Here is a 22,326-nt window from a genome sequence, read left to right as displayed (position 1 = left end):
ACAGTTTTGTCGTCAAATCCAAACAAATCCATTTCAACCAGCTATAACTGAAATACTGGACTTTTTGACTGAACTTTATAACTCAGGACTGGGTTACAGTGCCCTAAATACAGCGAGATCGGCTTTATCAGCTCTGTGTACAAGTAGTACAACTGTGACTGTAGGGGCTCATCCCTTAATTATCAGATTTATGAAGGGTGTCTTTAATATGAGACCAACTATGCCAAAGATATCAGACTATATGGGATGTATCCATATTTCTGGACTTTTTGAAAACTGTTTGGCCAGTAAAGACACTTACCTTAAAGATGCTCACATTAAAATTATGTATATATGCTAATTGCACTAGTAACAGCTGCAAGAGAACAATCGTTGCACATGTTGGACTTGAAACACACGTCAGAAGGCAAAGCTTGCTATACTTTTGTTCCAACTGGTCTAATTAAGCAAAGTAGACCAGGATTCTCTAATCCAGTTATAAAGCTGAAAACTTACCACCCTGATAAAAAACTTTGTGTTTGTACAACACTTCAAGAATATTTGAAATGTACTGGGCAGATTAGAGGAGAACATACTCAGCTTTTTATTAGTTTTGTTAAACCTTATTTGCCAGTTACAAGAAGTACAATAAGTCGATGTATTCGAGAAGTAATGCTCAGGGCAGGACTCGATACAAATATTTTCAAACCTCACAGTGTGAGGGCTGCAGCAACTTCTAGTGCAAAAAAATAACTCAGTCCCGATAGATCAGATATTATCTACAACAGGCTGGTCATCTCATACTACTTTTGCCAGGTATTATGATAAAACAGTTGTAAGAGACAGTCAATTTGCAGAGGGTTTGCTCACCTCATCCAATTAATGTGATGTATAATGATTTGAAGTAATATGTGAAATATAAATGTTAACATTACTCTTGTATTTGGTTGTCTCTTGTGCACATCTTGCTTTAAAGTCTCATGTGATTCCAAGTGCGATCACGTAATAGAATCCCCCAATTAAACTAGACTTACCTGGACAGTGGAAGTTGAAGTTTGATAGGGATTCTATGTAGTCATCACAGCACGTAGGGATCACATGCCCGCCCTAACCCACCCTTTGGAGGTTGTAATCTACTTTGTAATGTAGGTGAGTGCGTCGTTACAGTTGACTTGGATGTGCACAATCGACCTTTCAAGACTGAGGCTACACATGTGCAGTACTATCTCATGTGATCCCTACGTGTTGTGATGACTACATAGAATCCCTATCAAACTTCAACTTCCAGGTAAGTCTCGTTTAAATTGGGGATTTGTTTTGTGGTCAAACGATAAAAACTCAACTATTTTCTTATTAAACTATATGTGTAAGAACAGTAAATAAGAGCTGTTATATACTTCTTGTTGTCTGAATGTCATTTCGCATAGAAAGTAAAAGGAGAGAAATTTATAATCCACAACCCTGTGAAGTGCTAAATATTGTTGTAAGTGTTTAGTCGGAGAGTCTTGCCCTTTATATACCAATATTTGAGAAGAAAATACAAACATATAAGTATATGTACATGCAGGCATTATTTATAACATTCCAAAACAATGTCTGATATAGTTGGAAAGTCTTCGATAATATCATATGTAGGTCCTCTGTCAAATACTTTTCTTTCCCGCAGAACAAAAATGGACCAATTGGACTTTCCATTTCCGATGAAAACGTCACTTCCTGCAAATTATAATAAATAAATAAATAAATAAATAAATTTATGGTGAAGTTGGCTACCTGGATGTAAGGGTAGTATGAATTTTGAAATGGAAATTGTAGGATATGATGTCATGAAATGGAAAATAAAATATATAGTATATATATTCGTCCGTTTTATCATCCAGATCATAGATATTGATGGTTTGATCCCCATTACTTTATCTGAAAGTAAGCAGCGTACAGGCAATGAAAATTATGGGAATCACGTGCCGTGTGACATATTTGGCTCATTACGGTATATAACCAAAGACACAGACTACTTTAATCTGAACTTTTCAACCTTATTTTTGTTCACAATGTCATCTTTTATTTACCCAGCTTTGAAAGACCTACACCACATTTCACAGCACGTTAACCTCTATTATATTACATATATACTAACATTTACGACAAATCGATACCCATCATTTTTATTTTCTGTTTTGTATCCTTTCTCACTATTTGAGGTATATTACTTGCTTTCACACTGAGTTTAATATATGTGTGAACTATTATGACCTTTTTCAATTTGTTCTTGGATCATGGACTAAATGTATTAGCTAAACTAGAACATGTCTCTTGTAAATTGAGCGATGTGTCAATATTATGATAATTATAGCCATGATTGATTGACTTGTACAATATGTACCTCATACTGAAAGTCATTTATTTGTTATAACTTTATGTTATCACATAAACACGTGCAAATCGTCACCTGTGTGACGTCAAACAGGGCAGATAAAAAAAACGTACCACCCCTGTTCTACAGAAGTTTTTTCTCTTCACTGTTCCTGCCATACTACGCTACGACGAGTTACCGATCGTACTTTTATTTTTATTTAACATATTTTTTTCTAAAAAATTGATCATGTAGATTATTACAATTTGAATTTGTATAGTAGCAGCAGGTAAACTTACTTCTGACTTTTCGTCGTCCGCAGAGCTCCGAACTAACACATCCGGAACGAATATACCGAATGTAATTAAAATGACAGAACATAGCAATCAGAAAAGAAAGCTTTACTTACGTTTTAAAACTAAATTTGATATTACATATAGATCGCAAGGTTATAACCGATGTTGAGAAACTACAACACAGTGTGGCCCGTACGTAAGCTTGACCTCGCGACTTGTGATCACGCGATTAAAAGTACACGTAATTTGCAAGCCGTCAGACGCCATTTTGTGATACGCGATGAAGAATAAAGTGCTTTGAAACGATGCAGTATTCGTAAAATTCGAGTCAAAGTTGTTGGAAAAATATGTGGATTGTCTTAATTAAATGTGATAAATATATAATATTAGTTTTACGTCATAATGCTCCTCGTATGATTCCTCGGGCTCGGACAATGATTCCGTGGGATTATATATAATTATGTTATGTTACGTTATGTTATGTTATATTAGCATCTGTATGAACCCCTTTATTACTTAATTAGTCAAAGTGATATTAGTTTTGTTGCACAGGTGCTAACGAACATATATACTGTAATATACTGAACATAACAGCTGTAGTATGTTGTACAAGTTAAGAATCTTATTTGATGTAAATTCATGTCATTCTATTTTATAGTAGTATATAGGAAATAACTCTAACTGGAGTGCATTTAGCAAAACCAAACTAAAAACTTACTGGCACAGATTTCTTGTTCAATTAAAGACAGGAAATAGTCATCACCGTTGTAAGATTCGATTCCTGGATTATGCAGATTGATGACGTCATCCATGGTGATTACGTTTGGGATGTAACTCTTGAATATGTTGAGGAAATGCTACAGATAAAGGAAAACAATAATTATGATAATGAGCGATTTCTTATTTGATGACGAACATAAAATTATCCTAAGCAACTTAAAGTTCCAATTTTATCATAGGGCATATGTTTCGGCAAGCAGCTGTTCTTATTTATTGCTTTCCTAAGGGCAACTTTCGGTGGAAACAGCTGTTATCTTACATGGCGGGTGTATGGGGGAGGGGGGGGGGAGGTGCGGTTTGGTGGTTGGTATGTAAAACTGGGTTCTTGGTTACGGCCATATCCTAATCATACCTATAGGCGATATTACTACCCATTGCATACTGTGTTTTCTTCTTATTTCACTGGACGACTGAAGGTAATAAGCACTTAGAAGTCACGAATATACACTGTTCATACATTACGTATTTATGTCTGATAGATATATACAGGAAGTATTATCATAATCACCTCACCTAACTATGTCATGTTTACATCATTGAAATGAGCAAATTTATACAGTAAATAACCAATCCTGAAGTTTAATTTGGGTAACAGATCCATAAATCAAGATCAAAACATTTCTATACCAACCATTTCACACAATCAGTAATTTCAAGCTCCTGCCCCTTCGCACCCCATTTAAATCCATAGCCCAATTTTCTTCTCACCTCTATTAAATTATGCACGTTCAATCTGCTTGTTACAGTAAGAGACAATAAAGAATGACCACGCTACCTTGGATTCCTCTGGTGAATACGCCGCAAACACACAGTTAATTTTTCTCTTCCTCTGAATATCTTTGATGTCTTTTGAAAGTAATTCCAGCATTCTTTCCTGATGTTCAAAATAATTGTCATGGCATACCATTTTTTCATGAAGGCACCTTAGTTAGAGAAATAAATAAAACGTGTGTATAAATAAATAAATAAATGAATAAATAAATACATACATACATACATACATACATACATACATACATACATACATACATACATACATACATACATTGTTGTATTGATTTTGTAAGTATATTTGTCAAGTATATGCTCCCTGTTAGGTATTGTTTGCAAGGAAGTGGAATTGTATTTAGAATTTTTGGCGTATATATTACAAACAATGAAGACATAATTCCTTGAAGTTTGCATTAAGACATGTATCTTTCAATGAGCCATGGTGCAGGACAGGTAAGACGTTTTTGCCAGATGCCTCATCCAGTTATACTCCACACCAAATGTGGCGTATGCAAATAAGTGGTATCGAACCTTAAATTTACAATTAGTAATAGTTGAATTGTCAAACACCAGTACTTTGCCAGGGCGTCCTTAGCATGCCGTCCCTTACGACAATAGCCACTCTGTAAGATAGGATATCTTTGAATCAGGGCAACACAATCTCACGTACACGTACACATCTGATATACATGTGTGTAAATATGATATATGTTGTGTAATCTCCTACTTACGGAGCAAAACATAAGCATTTACAACTGTCTGTTGATTTTGATCACGTGCAGCATGCACAGTGTTGGCATGAAGTTACATAATGTAAACGAAAACAGAGTGATAAGATTGGATGCAACACCATTTTATCGCAGAACAGTAATCAAACAAAACAGCGCCCACAATGGTTGATCTTTAAAATTGTATCTGATTATGACACCACATTCAAATCATATCAAAATCATTGACTCAGACGACTGCAGAACGATAAACGCCGAATTTTGTAAAATACAATGAACTCAAAGTAATCAAATGCGGACACATTTTGTTCATTCAACAGTCAGTCAGACATTTAAGTTGTCATTGGGTTGAAAGTAGAACTGTTGTGGTAGTACAGTAGTGGTATTGCAAACGTTAAGGTTAACAACGTGTTGGAGTAAATACGTAATTTCGTTGACTGTGTGATGGATGTAGACAAATGATTTCAACTTTTATTATGTTTTTGTCAGATTCAAAGCCCAACAGTTTTATATTAATATATGAACCTATGGTAAAAGTATGGGTTAAAGAAAAGTCCAGTCAAAATCTGGTCAAGACATCACATTTGCCGCATTCTATGGCTTGGCAAATGAAAAGAGTGTCATTTGAAAGCAAACAGGCTGGGGTAAATGTGACCATATCATCACTGTACCAAGCCAGGAGGATTTCCCATAAGCCCTTGTGCCCAAAATGGCTGAACGCCTGCCAAGTGTAGAACTGCTTCTTTTACAATATTTCATAATTATGTAAGCTATTGAGGTGGTATTTTATCCCCCAACATCTTATCTAAGTAGACACCAGTAAAGCAAGTTAGAATTTTCGTTTAATACGTACATATACTTTACATGGCTATGAATAAACTCCACTAACATATGCAAGATTGCTTATGTATAAATGACAGGGGACATCAGATTACGTACAATTTGATTGTTTCCTGAAAGGAAAACTCTATTTATTATTGAAGGCTTATTCCTTCCATTAGTTCAATTGTATTGACTATTGTTATCAACGTATGTATCATTTGAAGCGGATATAAAGCAAGATCCCGTGTCTTATGACTTGGAAACTTTGTAAAGAGGCCACCCTGCACATTGCATGTATTCAGCCATTTGGGTTATATCCTGCAGAGTTTTGTGGGAAAACCTCTTGTGATGACATCACCAATATCATATTCCCAAAGACTTGACATTCTCTGACTTTGTCTTGTCGGGACTTTTCCTTTAAAGAGGTGATGATGTCATCATTACCATTCAATTTGTTTGACATTATAGCAGCACGATCTCTATTTTGTGACAAGGAGAGTTGACTTAACAAAAAATCAACCTGGACGTGGTCGTTCCACAGGATGATAGGCAGAAATAGTTGTACATGTATTGAATGTCTTAAGCATTTCTTGTCACAAGTTGAAATTGTTGTGGTATCACTTACAATTCTCCGGTCTTGTTTCTCCAATGGAAAGTCAAAACTGGTCCCCCGTTACAAAGTTGAGGCATTAACTCCGATACCGTTTTCCGCAAAAACGGGGTTCTAATCAAGTGTGCGAACAGGGACTGGGTAATGTCCTCATTGGGTGGATGCACAGTATCACGGAAAGACTCCGGACTAATCATAACAACACACATTTCGTCCTCTAACTTCTTAAACATATTTTGGATACCTGCATTGGTTCGTGGGATTGACCGACTATCAGGTATTGTTATGCCAGTTCTTGAATGTAACCATTCTCTCTCTAGATCAAAGACACTTAACACATATGAAAGCGGTTTATGTTTAAATGTAGGTAAAGCAAGTACGTTTTTAACACTGGAGCCGCACTTTTCTCTGAATTCTTCGATTGAAATAGCCGGTATAAATTCTCCGAAAATATCGATGTCAAAAGTCTCATTAAACGCAATTCCATATATGAGCTTGAGATTTCTAAGATGGTGGTTAAAGTCTGTTAGTACTATCGTTCTGTAGGTGTTCAAAGCCATGTAGATGGAATATACGAATTGTCGATATTGAAAATTTGGCCCTCCATTTTTGGTAACGATCGGAAAAAGATATCGGTTGGCCATTTTGCGACGTATGTCTTGCGATAAAATATGCTTCTGGTCATACCGAATAATATCCTTAGTCGCAGTCGACGCTGTTTCAGTAGAAGAGGCCAGTTTGGTGGTGATATTATTGTCGTCTCGTACAGATACGAAAATGTTACCCGAATGCCCTTTGTCAGCTACTGGTTCTTCACCAATAGAAGTCGTTACAGCAGAGGTCGTCGTTTCAAAAGTTCTTTCAGCATGTTGTGTGAAGGCATCCTAGAATATACACACAAACACAATATGACAAATGAAAAAACAGAAGGAACGTTGGAATCAAAGTTAGAGATGTAAAATACATAGCGAGGGCAACGGATGTAGCTTTTTTGTTTGCCCGTGAAGTAGTGATCGTAATTACATTATGGTCCATAAAAAAGGTGGAAAATTCCACTTTAGGTGAATTATAGCAGTCAAATGAGAAAATTTATAAATACTAGACAGTTGGCAATTGGCGTAAACGCTTATAGAAGTGTGTTGTTTCGACGCTGTTTTTGGTGGGACTTAAATCTTCTAAAATGTACATTGTATCACGAAAACAAAATATTTGGTTATTTTTTAAATATCGTAGCTTATACATGTATGCAATGATATCTTTTCCTACCATTTCCTGTATGGCATTACCGATATTTTCAATCCGTGATGCAACACCAGACACAGACATGCCTCTACTGTGTTTTTCAACATCCAACATCAAGTATTCATAGAAAAGGATGAGTCCAACAATAGCCGCACTACAAAGACCGAAAAATATCTTCTTCAACATTTCCCAGCGATAGAGGTGCGAGAGCTCGAAATGTTTGTCACTGTCCCAGGGAATCAAACGAATGATATATATGTGCCGTATATGAGGTTTGCATCAGGAAAACCTCATACTGGTGCGGGGGGGGGGGGTAATCCACGGAAACTTCTGAATACAACAGTACTAGTTCTACCGTTCTATCCAAAGAAGAGTGTCTAAATATAGATTACGTTGTCTAAATATAGATTACGTGTACCAAGTTGCACTCAGGTGGTAATATTAACAAAAGATGCACATGGTTGTAAACGGATCATAGCCAAAAATAGGTTTCCTTCCTTTAAAGAGCAAAGCAAAAGAAGGGGCTACCCAATTATCAGTTTTTCTGGATCATTCGCTCTCACACACCCACCCCTGTGATGGATAAATATGTGTTCCTATCAAATTAAATACGTATAAAATACGAGACCTGTTACATGCTTTGCGTATCATGAATTGGCGTGTTGCCGATAAGCTGATGATACGCAAATATTTTGGACTGGAAAGACATAATCAGACAAATGTCATACATACACTGTAGTAGAGTGACAGGAGATATTACTTATTTACTCCTCTTTCAGCCATGGAAACTATAAGTGTCCTTGTCACTACGAGTCGCATGCGAATAATAATAAAACCCTTTGACGCTAAAATATCGAAATGATGCAAATTCGTTTGCCTTAGTCAGATTTAATTTCATATCCATTGTTCAAACTCCGTTTACTACAGCCTGTTACTCTGATAATATAGGATTTACATTTCCAATCGATATTAAATGGAGTCTTCCTACACCATGCTACACAAAGTTCATTAGTGTCCATGTCTGTCATTATATATTCTTTGGCGTCTACCAAAAAAGTATTTGATATATAGAAACCTAAACAAAAAATTATTTTCAGGTTAGGATTGTTCAGCACAAATTGGGTGACTGTATAGCCTTCCGTTGCTGAATTATATAGTTTGATGAAAGGGGATCTTGCTGAAAGCATGACCGTTGCCATGGTAACATGTTAATTGTTGGAAAAAAAAATAGGCTCTGGTGTGGTGGCTGATACCTGTCGCACACAACGCATGCAAATATTCGACTTGAGCACATTGAAGCATTTATTATTTCATAAACTTACGACACACACACAAACACACATACCTAACACAGTTCGCCCGGGTCTCCTTACAGCATAAGGGACAGAGCATGCATATTAACCGGGTGTAAACTGAATTTAAGGAAGTAATTAGGCCTTTGATTAGTTCCAATACACATAACCAGAATGCGAAATTCTGCCTCAACAAACTTTGAAGGACACGTGTACTTTGTTACATCATCATCGAATGTACGATATCATAAGATATTTGAAGCTCGCATTCCAAAAACATAATGCTTAATTTACCGAATATCATAAGTTATGCAAATTACTCGTTACAATCAAAAGCTATAGAAAGAAACTTGATAGAATATTGTACATATATCATCAAGGTATACACCAAATTATAAGATTTGAAGCCGTATTTTGAAGATACTGACAAATTACCAAAGTCTTTAATAATGCAAATTACTCAGTCAAATTGAGAAATACATCAACAACTGTATAGAACACACATACTTTGTAATCATCTATATTGAACACATATTGCCTGGCCATGAGGGCTATAGCACCCGTTTATTACACCCGAGGGACTGTGAGTTACCAGAATCACATGCTATTTCCCGAGGCCAAAGGCCGAGGGAAATAGCATGTGATTCTGGTAACTCACAGTCACGAGGGGATAATGAACGGGTGCTATAGCCCGAATATAGGCCAGGCAATATGTGTTTTATAATATACCTCATGCTGTGAACTTGCGGTGGCAGACGACATCAGAAGCTGCCATTTTGACCTGCTGTGAACGCGCGGTGGTCACGTGACCATGTAAAAGTTGATGGAACTATTTCCCTAGGGAAATAGTCATTCTATTTTCCTATCACGTGACTGTTTCTAGCGAATGGTGGCACAGCATTATCACTAGGTATATTATAAAAACATATACACCAGGTGATATAAGATATTACCTACTTACCGAACTTATCATTTATCACTGTTATTCAAACCTCCATCAATTTTTATATGACACATACCTTCCTAATATCTAAAGTTGTTAATTATGCAAATACATCATTAATATTCTTAAGGTATTTATCAAAGCCAACTCAGTGTTTCTTCTTCTCATGATCATGCGATGTGTACCAAGTTTCACTTGAAATAACTCAGTCGTTCTACTGAAGATTACGACACAGACAGAGAGACCCACACACTCGCACACTAACAGAGCCATTTCATTAACTCCTTCTTATGGGAGATAACAATTCTGTAACTTCTGTCATCATGGCTTTCTGCACTTCTGAAACTATAACGAAGATTTTGATATAGTTTTTTTAAAAAAGTATTTTCCAGTTTGGGTTGATGTCTGAAATGCCTGTCCTGGGTACAGCAATGACAATGCATACAAATGCTGAGATGCACCTACTGTAACTGGAGCATTGTTCGTTCGATCAGACATAACGATAAATTGATAATTTCGTTTCAAAGTACCAATACATAGACGCTGTGTATATATTAGCAGTCGACACCATAACAGGTTAAAATCGTGATTGTGATGGAGCTGCTGATTTCTGGATGCGTGCCCAGACATTAATTTCATTGGATTTATTTTATCGTGCTATGTGTACAGCTATACAAAATATGTTACAAGGGCGTAATTAAAGAGTGTTCAGGATGTATGGTTTTACGAGTTAGACATATATACCGAGCAAAGCTTCTTCAAAAAACGTTCCAGTAGTAGCAAGTGCATTTTACTAAGTGCATTAATTCTCCTGTTGTGTGAGAGAGGGCCACCTGTCTCCCATAACCCCAATTCGTCACCACTAGTGTGACAGATTAGCTCTCAGGGCATTTATGGTGGTCAGTCATTTATTACCATTCACTGAATATATTTAGCTAAAGTGACCATATTAATGATAAATGGCTATTTATTCATTTCTTTAAAATTTAAACATATAAGTAAGATAGTCATTTATGACGACTGTGATAAATGCGGATTCAAAATGTATGGCCGACTCTCACATCCTGAACAGCAAGTACCACCAAGAAGTCTTTACAAATACACATGAGATCACACTATGTGGCAACAATTGGCCATGTCATCATGGCAGTTTTAATGTCCAACAATATCACAGAAAAATACAACAGCAAAGACTTTCCTCATCCAGAAAAATCTCTTTATTTGGTAGGATAATCTCTATCAGCCGACCCACTTTACAATATTCTGATAAGGTCAAAGGTTACAGTTGGCCAAATATCATGTTGAAACAGATAGTATTTTACTGTGTTCCAGGTCAAAGGTCACTGAAACACAGTAAGTTGTACAACTTAGACATATGTATCAGAGTGACAAAGTTCAAGATACTTCTGACTTTATATTGGTTAGGATATTTTACCTTGGAGTGAGGAAAGCCTTATTAGCCTTTACAAACCCAAACAAGGTGAAGGTGGGGCGCAACCCTACCAGTCACATGACTGTGGCAGCCCCACCAGAAGCGTTACGCAAAGGAAATTTGTACCTTGTGACATAAACCGCAAGCAAGTTGTCAATTAAGCCAATTCAGTTATATTAGAGCTAACAGGAAAACGTCTTAAAATGTCTTATTATTAACAGACAAATACAACATTACAACATCTAACCCCTTGAACAAGTACATAACCAACTACGTTAAAAATGACATCAAGCCCTGACGGAAAAGACACAGGAAAATGCTGGGTAGCCTGGAAAGCCACAATGTCAGCAGCCCATGAACTGACCTGACCCTCATCGCTGACCAACTACCCCAGACTAGGAAAAGAGTGTTACAATTACAATTACATTTTTTGGGAACCAAGCTGTAGAGTTTCTAATGTAGGACTTAAAAGCGTCAGACTTCCACCTACCATGAGCGCAGATCTGATCGTCAGATAACCCAGTGCAGTTGCACTAGATGTTACGTAACAGAATGTCACTGTATGTACTAAATGCTTTTTGACTTCAAGTCAGAGAACACAATGAAAATTACCAAACATTCATGAACGGGTATACATAACTCGTAAAAGCAGCCACTTTTCAAAACACACGTAGGCAAACGTAGAGCTATGTTTGTTATCCTTGAAAGTTGAAAGCTACATTTATTGTGCAATTGTTGTATATAGTTTCTGGTTGTATCGGCAAGTTCATTTTACATGACGTACAGAAGTGTCACATTGTCACTGTGTGCGCTAAATCTTGTGACGCCTTTAAAATGGCAGTCACTGTCGAAAACCATTCTGACTAATCACTCTTCCCCGGTGGGTTATTCCATACCCAGGACCTACACCGTAACTATACTGATGCAGATACGGGGTAGGTTGAATCTATACACCTTTACCTCTTCCTCTTCACCGTTTCCCGCTGTGGATACACACTCATGATACTATCGCTAGGTGGTTATATATGGTTGTTACACGCACATAGCCGTTGAAAGATGACATCGTTGTATATATTACATTATGTGTATTCGTTTTAATTTGCCACTAGATAGAGTTCAATGAGTGCACACCATTGATTAGCATAAACACGGGAAAAGAAGAGTTTCAGGTATGAAATATTTCAGTAACAAAGTAGTACATAGATTGAATTATTGTAAATTAATATGCAATAACCGTCTTTTTTAATTAGCCATTAATATATTGCAGTAGTATAGTGCCATGCTTTAACTCTTATAGCGAACAGTATTTAGAAATATTTGCATTTAGGTTACAAACAGAAATATTAAAAGTAAACTCATTTTTGTAGGATGAGAACCAAAATGCTTCAATCTCCAACATTCAACTGCTGATCCACCCCTAACTGATGAACTAAGTCAATAAAATGATTGCCATGTCTCATCTCATAGCTGTTATTATTTGCTTGTTACAGTTTGTTAAGATTATGATCGTTCCATCATTCTGGGATGGAGGGGGGGGGGGTACCGCGTACAATTTACATACAAAATAAATGTTCAATTACAAAATAAGAAAATAAAAATTGTAATTTTTGCATTTATGATGAACAAAAAAAAACATTATTTACGAATTACGAAGAAAATGAATTGATGAAGGGCATTCTAATCGCATCATGTGTATAAGTTAACTAATATATACATCTACCACGTGTTGTAATTATGGTAAGCATATACTAGATTGTAGGATGAACCATCGGCTTCTCCTATAGTATTGACAACATGAATTTTGAGTGGTCGCCTCTTGAATATAATTATTTTGGCGATATAGCCAATTCTATAAAAATCATGTGGCAAAATAATAAACTGGGTGGAAACTACTACAACGACGGAGTGGGGGGGGGGGTTCATGGATGGAGTGTCCCCCCTACTGCTGTTGGACCTTTTCGAAATTTTGAAACACTCATGGGAATAAAAACACAGCTGTATACTCGCCTTCAATAGCAACGAAACATTCTGTTGTAAGGACGTGACGACAGACGACGATATCTTGCCCAATAATAACTTTTTTTGGAAGAGAATATTCTTTACCTTGTCGTCAGGGTCCAGATGTTATGTGAAGAGGCTGTATTGCCTCAAAGGTTACTCAAATGCTGCCACCCTCTCTGGGGAAAAAAAACTAATGCTTTAGTCTACCGCAAGAGGGCGTCATCCATACAATAGATTAATACTTAATCTTCCTCTCTCTCTCTCTCTCTCTCTCTCTCTATATATATATATATAATATCAAATAACCTTAATAATAACATAACATAACGTAACGTAACGTAACATAACATAACATAACATAACATAACATAAAATAACATAACATAACATAATATAACCTAAATTTGCATAATTTCGTGATTTTAGCTTCAAAGGGTTTTATCATTATTCGTCTGCGACTCGTACTGACAAAGACACTCATATTTTGTATGCTTGAAAGGAATACAAAGTTTGGGTAATAGCTCTAATAGAATTTTAATAGCAAAACACAGCAGAAGAAAAATTAAAATAAAGGAAAACATTCCTTGGCTCTGATTCACTTTGCATTAACACGTGTACAGAGATATCAAGAATTTACCAACACACCCTAGAGGGCAATAAACATTATTGCGAAAAACTTTTAATGTACAAGTTACATGTTAGATCAGTTCAATAAAACAGACAAAAATGTGGTACGGACTAACGATTAATAATTATAATAAATGAAAGTTAAAAATTAGTACACCTTGCAATGTGTAAATAGAGTATTGATTAAATGTGGCTTCTATTGTGAAACACAAAGCCTAAACATCCTTCAGTTCACGTCGTTACTGAAAGATATGCTGTAATATCTTTCTGCTACTTATAACAGCTTTTCATAACGCCAAAAATATCTGGAAAATCGGTTGTCATGTCGTAGTTTGGTCCTTTATGGAAAGCTCGTCGTTCCCGTAATACAAATGTTGACCAATTGGATCTTCCATTGCCGATAAACACCTTTGTCCCTGAAAACCAAAAATGAAAAAAAAATGATATTAAAAATGGTGCTATCAATGGAAAATGGACAGTTATTTTTGATTTCTGATTTATACCCGGATGTCATGTGGGTAATTATATAACTCATTAGTTGAAAGATTTATTGTACAAAGCGTCAAAGCTTTAAATCAATAATAAATACTCATTCCTGATATCCACATTTCCAATTTAAGGTAACCTAGGGGACGGTATATACCTGGTAGAATGTCTACTTTATTGGAACATACATTGTATGTTGGTATGTGTACGTGTCGCTATATTGGTGACCGGCTGCAAGCCATATTGGGATATCCGAGTTTCACGATAAATTGACTTCAGTGTCCTTGGCCTCTAACGTCCAAATTGAGAAGCAAACGAATCTCGTGGTGGCATATCAGAATCGTAAATCATGTGACAATCTGTAATTCCCTTTAATCTAAATAGCGTTATAATACGATAATAATGTTTTTTTCAACAAGTATAATTAGTAATTAATAATTATTAGTAATTAGTTACAAATTGTGTATGAAATACCAAAAGACACTATATCAGTTATGACTATGATGTGTGGCATAAATTATTTCATATTATATTAATATTATAATGTATTCTTATAACATTATTTTTTTTTCAAAATAGGTGACGCAATCAAGATCAAGCGCACAACGACAAAATGAAAAATGAAAAGACAGCAACATATGAAAATAAACCTTACTTGAACAAATTTCTTGTTCTATCAACGACATGAAGTAATCATCACCACCGTAGGAATCAATACCGGGATGACGTAGATTGATGACGTCATCAATAGTAATAATCTTTGAATAATTACTCGGCAACAAGTTCATGAAACCCTGTAATGAAGAACATAACAAAGACATCATGTGGTACGAGTTTACCGAATAATAAATATAATGTAGTTCTAGTTTACTGGAATTTGGTATCGATATATGAGTACATTGTAAGTACACTTTGTTATTCTCTGTAGTCACTGTGGCCTTAATTAAGAGGCAGATGACAGATTTAACTCTTTTGTGTCGAAATTTATGCTATGTATTTAAGAGTCACTCATCATATTCTACTTCCTGAAACATACTTAACCATTACTTGAATTTGATTAAATGCAAACGTAGTAGGAAGATATAATATATATACGATCCGATGATGTAATTTATATACGTATCAAAAAAGTCATATAAAAATAAGCATAAAAAATGTCTACAAATTCTACAAAGCAATTGTAATGTCCTAGAAGGCATGCATCAACATTAATAATTATTGTATACTATAATAGCTCGCACGTAGCGGCTCAATGACTAGTACGCATGCGAGTCATATATACTATGCCATGTGTTTTCTTGGTGGTTTTACCCAAGGATGCATTGCGCGGCGCAATGACTATGCATGCGCGTTCTATATACTATGCACATTCTCCACGCGGAGGGTGCTCTCTACAATATCATCGTGAGACGGCCGGTCATAAATGAATCTACCCTGCTCGAGCTTATGGGCTTGTTGTGATATTAGTTTAATCGAGGGTTTGTGTACGCATTTTCAGTTGCGTAAAAGTTAATAAACTCTTGATCAACTTGTGCCACTTTAAAGGTGAGTGCGACTGCAGTCATTTTACGATTACACATGACTCCTACGTGCTTATTGGCTTCAGTGAAAACACCATGGTTAGACATTTACACCTACTTGCATGTGCATTTCTGCTGAGACTCCCATGAGACAGTGTGGACCGACGCCAAAAATTGCCGTTTTATAACTATTTCAATCTGACAATTAGGATGAATAAATACTTGGGTACGGACCACAGATTCAGCACTAAGGTGAGTAAAAGCGAATAACGTAGACCAACAGTCAAAATCACCAGTCTGCTAATAAAGAATATCTATGCATCTTTTTGCCCCTGTAACTAAAACTTGACAAAAGCAGCTAAATAGCATTGATATTGCATTCCCACCTTGCTGTCTTCGTTGGGTGTATGGGCAACATACATGCAACCGATTTCATGTTCTTCAATGATGTCAGTTATGTCTTTTAATACAGTCTTTATCATTTGCTGTTGAATTTGAGATAGATTAATACACCTCGGGCTGTTCTCATACAATAGATGTCCCATGCGACACCTAAATGACGTAACACATAAGAATAACCTTACACATTTGATGTAAAATAAACATAGTAAAGGGTGTATTTATTGTTATTGTACATTTGGCATTCAGAAAGAGGAACGACAGAAATAGTAGAATAGACAGATCAGTACGATATATTTTTGAGCTAGCACTATTTTACACTCTTGTTATACGTATATACTCATTGTGAATATATATCAGTTAAAAAATAAACTATAGTGAGAATATATAAAATTGCATATATTTCTGTACTTCTGTACTTCTGTACTTCTGTATGTATGTATGTATGTATGTATGTATGTATGTATGTATGTACTTCTGTACTTCTGTATGTATGTATGTATGTATGTATGTATGTATGTATGTATGTATGTATGTATGTATGCGTGTGTGTGTGTGTGTATGTATGTATGTATGTATGTATGTATGTATGTATGTATGTATGTATGTATTTATTTTACTTTACTTTAAACGCCATATTCACATTATGTAATTATCACACAAGTAAATTCGTCATTGTATTCAAACCCGATAAATATGTTGCTGAGATTTGTAATCTAGAGTATGTGATCAAGGGAAATTAACAAATAGTTGTGATTGAAATAGGTAACAATAAGTTAGGGGGTACTCACTCCTCACCCGTTTTGTTCCTCCAATGGAAAGCCAGAATTGGCTTTCCTTCACACACAAGTGGCATCACTTGTTTAACAGCTCTCCTTAAGAACTCTGTCCTTATGAAATACTTATCCATAGCATCTGCCACCTTTTGTTTATTTGGAAAGTAAGATTTTTCAAGACCAATCGGAGCTATCAAAACAACACACTTTTCGTTCGACAGTTTCCTCATTAGGCGATTATATTCTAACCAAGTGCGAGGTATACTTTCACTATCGGGAACTGTGACGCCAACTCTCTCTTCCAGCCAAGAACGTTGTTTACCGTAATCTTCCGCGACGCCTTTGAATGGCCCGTTTCTTTGATGGGGAGCTGTTATTACACTATCAACAAGTGAACCACATTTTGCTTTGAATTCATCGATGGTCGTGACAGGTATGAATTTTTCAAACAACTCAACATCAAACGTTTCTTCGAAGCCGACTCTTCCTTCATATGCTCCTTTACGATGATGGGTAAAGTTCGTCAAAACTATTGTACGACTGGTATTCACCGCCATTTGGATGGCAATTTTAAACTGACGATATTGAAAGTTTGGTCCACCTTTGAAATTAACAACTGGGAAGAGAAAACGATCCTCCATTTTCTGACGTTGGGGAAGAATTGAATTCCTTAATGATAATTCAGATGTAGATAGTTTCGTCCTTGCCTGTTAGTTGATCGAGAAAAGTGGGTCAAACGTTCCTATTTAATTGAGTATTCGACAGACGTATTTTGAAGGATGGTAACATCTACGAAAGACAGACCCTGTTTTTCAAATATATTATCGAATATAAATCATCTCTCCTTCGGGAATTCACAGGCACGTTTCGCTCCAGAAAAAGAAGCAGTATGTTTTGCAATTGTTTCCACTTTAAAATCAGTATATAGCTATTGCTTATTGGTAATCGATGCAATCAGTGTGGTTCATTTGTGTTCATAGTTTCTGTAACTCCCTCATTTTATGCTGACATTTATGATGAGGTATAGTTCAAAAAGACTTAGTTTCAGAGTTAAAGGAAAAGACCAAGCAGATTTAAATGTCTTTGAAGCGGCAGAATCACACTTCTGCAAACTAGAAAGTAAGACAAGTCTTGTTCTTCAGCCTTGTCATACTTGTTATTTTGTTCAGCGTGGCACGACATGCTTATCTGAAAGACTACTACATCTTATTCAAATATGAAGCTGTAAAGAAAACATCTTGCATTTGGCAATTGTTCAGTCATTCTCATATCCTACAACGGTTTATGCCTCTTGCAGTCACATTGTCCCCAGTCTCTTTGTTTCGATAAATTATTAAAAGGTAATGAAAATAAATACAAGTCTGATTGGACTTTTCCTTCAAGTAAAATATGATGAGAGGAGAGGAGAGGAGAGGAGATAGAATGGAGAAGTGAGATTAGATGAGATAAGAATCAACATAAACACTGCAAACACATTACACGACACATTACTTGTCATATACAGATCGAGAGACATTGCATGACATATTACATGGCACGGCACATTACATGATACATTACAAACACATTGTAAACACATTACATGGTACATTACAATCGCATTACATGGCAAATTACATGACGCATTACATGGCATATTACATAGCACATAACATGACACATTACATGGCTTATTACAAACACATTACAAACGCATAAATTACAAACACATTAAATGACACATTACATGTCACATTGCCAACATGTTCCATTAACATTACATGACATATCATCAATAAATTGTACACATAATACAAATTTGTAAAAAAAAAAAGAAGTAAAAATACATTAAACTTTTATATTAAAATGTCAAGCTGAGAAGTAAAACGTGTAAAGTAAACGCCTCCCTCAGGATACAACAAAGACCTCTATTGATTGTTATTCCTTCGCTTAGAGAGAGAGCGCGCGCGCACACAGACATGGCATGACATCATTCTTGTTAAATAATCCTGTCCTACTATTGACTGCGTATTCCCCAGTTGATAAATATCACTAATAATGAAAATAACTCATGTAATATTTACGATTAGCTTACTATTAGCAATTATATAAGTGATGGTATCATTAATATATAGTTATAATTCAGAAAATACCGTTTAATTATGAAATATGCTATGTTGCTAATCGTGTATCGTCCCTCCCTCACTTATGTTAATTACTTTTGTTAATAATGAGCCAGTGTGATTGTAAGCTAATTATGTTATGCTAATTACTTATGTTAATTAGTCAGACAGTCAAATTATCAAATCTGTAGAACATAGACCTTACCGTTTTATTCGCCATTTTAGATAGAGTGTTTGGCAAGTGAGCGCTCTTAGGTTTTTCCCAATCTCTTTCATCTTTCATACTTAAGGGTGGCAGTTCATCGATATCCAATGGCAGAAACATGAGTATTTCTAATCCAGCAGCCAAACACAATATAACAAGTAAAAGAATGTTATAGTGTTTCATGGTAAATACCAAAAAAAAAAACGTTATTTATCAGCAGAAATAGAGCTATACGTCACAGAAAAAATATTCGTTAAATCTATGTCTAGGATAATGCAGGCGAGTGTGACATAATGTGAAATGAAAGGATTGTGTGTGTATGGTAAGCAGGGGCGACCCCTTTCAATAACTGGTGAGTTATTTTGATTCTGTTTGTTTGGAGGCCATTTCGGCGCTGTAATCATCGTGTTGAGAGTAAAAGCTAAACTCAGACAAAAGCACACGTAATTTGTTTTATTTATTTATTTTTATTTATTTAACTTTGACATTAGTTAGTTAGTCAGTCAGTCAGTCAGTCCAAACAGATGACGAACACCTATAAATTTGAACCCCAAAATATACTACGAATCAAAACCGGCAAAAACTACACTAACAATATACAAAATCACTGTTATACCTTGACAATCGATGGCGTAAGTGTTAAAGGGAACGTCTCGCCGGGAAATAAAGACAATTTCATTAACTTTGGGTTCTGGAGAGTCATTTCATGTGTTACGCCACCTGCAATGTCAGAGAAACATCAAGTTGAAGTTGTCCCTCATTTGGAAATATATATCATTGCAGTGGGTCACTTTGTCTCATGGGAGACAGGAGTAGCACTATACGTAATTATAGTTGAATGGAGAATATTAATAACGATTTTTACTAACGTTAATAGGACTCAGGAATCATATAGAATCATGAAACGACTCTCGAGAACCCAAACTTCATGAAAATGTCCTTATTTCGTGGATGGCGATCCCTTGAAAATATTTCGAAGTTTACTAGACAAAATCACCCACAACCAAGATTCTACACCAGTCCCTAATGTAGATCGAATTCACTGTTAGTCTAACATTTCAACAGTGCTCTTAACTATGACAACAACAAACATTATTAGGAACCAGATGGACATTATTTGCTTTCAATGTTGGTTTGTTATTTGAATTAGCTACTAAATGTCTCAGATTGCAAAAATAGTTGGTGTTTGATTATTCCATTTTTTAAAATCGGTTTTGTAAATACAGAATCTGTGATCAATCTTTTTTAAACCATGTCACTCAACATGTGCGTGATCAGATGACAAAATTAATTACAAATTACAATTGTTCATAACGACTTTTGATCGAAGCATTTGGGCTTGAATATTCATATGCTTGTCTGACTATATTTAATGGAAAAAATAGGCATAATGACACTCGTTTGAAAGAGCAGTGCTTTGTACGTGGATAAGTGTTCTTTACGCGAGAACTGGTAATAAATAGAACGGATACGTGATAGTCAAATGAAGGGTCAAGTGCTATTAGAGCACACAAAAAAAGTATTTAGGGGAAAAGTCCTTATGACCTTTCGGCGCCCTTATGACCTGAAGTCAACTGTTAAGTAACGTTTTGTCCGCATTATATGTCTTCATACCCAAATAATTATGATCAGATAAGATATGAAACAACACATTTTCGGAAAACCTCATCATTGGTTTTGAAAGAAAATGACATTTTAAGAAAATAACAAAAACAGTCATTTTTTTTCAGTTAGCAATTTTTACACGAGTCAATTCTTGTTTTTACCTAGTCACCTGTCAGAACAAAGGTAGACCTTTTTCTGTATGTGATCAGACATCGCACATGACATGCTTATAAAAATGCTAACAATGGAGATAGGAGGTTTTGGCATTAACCTGGAACCGGAAATAATTAAATGTGGATTGTCTCTGACACAAAAAATATAAAACAATACAGTAGTAATATAGGTAGACATTTTCATTGCGCTATGAATTATGGATGAAATGACATCATCACTCGCATTTCCTCATGTTTATTTATGACAAAGGTGGAGAGAGAAGTGATTGTAACTTAGGAAACAGGGCAGTGAGCACACTAATTTTCAGGTGTAAAGCTACAAATAATTTGATCTAATTGCTTTTCAAGATGGTGAACTACATACCCGAATTATCATCACGTTCTGCTAGGGGTGCTGGGTAAAACAACAACAACAACAACAACAACAACAACAACAGCAACAGCAACAACAACAACAACAGCAGTAGCAACAGCAACATCAAACAAACAAGAGTTTCAAATCTGCCCTTACCAGCATCGATATCGCTGATCTCATTCATGGATCGTGCACACCAGAATGCTAATGAATCTAAAGCACGCCGCCAGTGTTAACTTTAAGCATGAATATGAAAATGTACATCAGCGTAATTTGATCAAGGATGGGTACTGAGTCAGGGATGCATTAGCTCAATAAAAAGCGAGATTCGTTTATTTCACCACACACACATATTTCTGGCTGTATTTGCACAAGGTGAAAACCACCAATAACTGTTCGATAATATTCACAAGTAAAGAAGATATGTACACAAAACATCAGCATTCGTAAAAATAAAATTACAAAAATGGAGGAATACACACGTTGATGTTAACACATAGCCGTGGAAACAATTTCCTTCTTCAAAATTGTCAAGAAAATAAATTTTCAGTCCGTCGTCGTTTTCATATATAAGGATGATGGAAGATTTGGTATTTAATTTGGATGTTTGATTTATAACACGATGTTATCGTGACTTTGATTCCTACATGAGAAATCAATGAGAAACAACATAAGCCAAGTTCATGTTTGTAACTCAGTAAATTCCAAAAGATTAATAAATGTGTAAAATGTTTGTTATTGTACGTGTACAATAACAAACTTTTTACCCAATGTCATTTTTAAAGCTTTTTTTTTCAATGTACTGAGTTACAAACACAAACTTAGAATA

General features: G+C 35.7%; 2 protein-coding genes and 1 long non-coding RNA gene across 3 annotated transcripts; all 3 read right to left on the bottom strand.

Annotated features, from left to right (window-relative positions):
* Nucleotides 1-1,489: 1,489 nt before the first annotated feature.
* LOC144433426 (uncharacterized) lies at nucleotides 1,490-6,913 on the bottom strand. Its single transcript, XM_078121742.1, has 4 exons — nucleotides 6,355-6,913; nucleotides 4,184-4,331; nucleotides 3,347-3,485; nucleotides 1,490-1,695 (listed from the first exon to the last, which is right to left on the bottom strand). The coding sequence occupies exons 1-4, from the start codon at nucleotides 6,897-6,899 to the stop codon at nucleotides 1,550-1,552; spliced, it is 978 nt and encodes a 325-aa protein (XP_077977868.1). The 5' UTR covers nucleotides 6,900-6,913; the 3' UTR covers nucleotides 1,490-1,549.
* Nucleotides 6,914-7,020: 107 nt separating this feature from the next.
* LOC144433075 (uncharacterized) lies at nucleotides 7,021-7,767 on the bottom strand. Its single transcript, XR_013480759.1, has 3 exons — nucleotides 7,606-7,767; nucleotides 7,124-7,223; nucleotides 7,021-7,037 (listed from the first exon to the last, which is right to left on the bottom strand). It is a non-coding gene; the product is annotated as an uncharacterized LOC144433075 (long non-coding RNA).
* Nucleotides 7,768-13,859: 6,092 nt separating this feature from the next.
* Nucleotides 13,860-19,571, bottom strand: LOC144432943 (uncharacterized). The gene is made up of 5 exons (XM_078121255.1): nucleotides 19,365-19,571; nucleotides 17,073-17,764; nucleotides 16,269-16,434; nucleotides 15,018-15,156; nucleotides 13,860-14,292 (listed from the first exon to the last, which is right to left on the bottom strand). Exons 1-5 carry the CDS (start codon nucleotides 19,545-19,547, stop codon nucleotides 14,147-14,149), a joined length of 1,326 nt encoding a protein of 441 aa, XP_077977381.1. The 5' UTR covers nucleotides 19,548-19,571; the 3' UTR covers nucleotides 13,860-14,146.
* Between the last annotated feature and the right edge of the window lie 2,755 nt (nucleotides 19,572-22,326).

This window comes from Glandiceps talaboti, chromosome 3, assembly GCF_964340395.1.
Source record: "Glandiceps talaboti chromosome 3, keGlaTala1.1, whole genome shotgun sequence".
NCBI lineage: Eukaryota > Metazoa > Hemichordata > Enteropneusta > Spengelidae > Glandiceps > Glandiceps talaboti.
This window is presented reverse-complemented; position numbering and strand designations above follow the sequence as displayed.

Coding starts and splice junctions, on each gene's coding strand:
- LOC144433426 (XM_078121742.1), bottom strand. CDS start 6,899: ATGGCTTTGAACACCTACAGAACGATAGTACTAACAGACTTTAACCAC. Junction 4,332..6,354: donor AGAAACAAGACCGGAGAATT/GTAAGTGATACC, acceptor TCTCTAACTAAG/GTGCCTTCATGAAAAAATGG. Junction 1,696..3,346: donor TGAACAAGAAATCTGTGCCA/GTAAGTTTTTAG, acceptor TATAATTTGCAG/GAAGTGACGTTTTCATCGGA.
- LOC144432943 (XM_078121255.1), bottom strand. CDS start 19,547: ATGAAACACTATAACATTCTTTTACTTGTTATATTGTGTTTGGCTGCT. Junction 15,157..16,268: donor CACCCAACGAAGACAGCAAG/GTGGGAATGCAA, acceptor TCTTCATTACAG/GGTTTCATGAACTTGTTGCC. Junction 14,293..15,017: donor AGAACAAGAAATTTGTTCAA/GTAAGGTTTATT, acceptor TTTGGTTTTCAG/GGACAAAGGTGTTTATCGGC.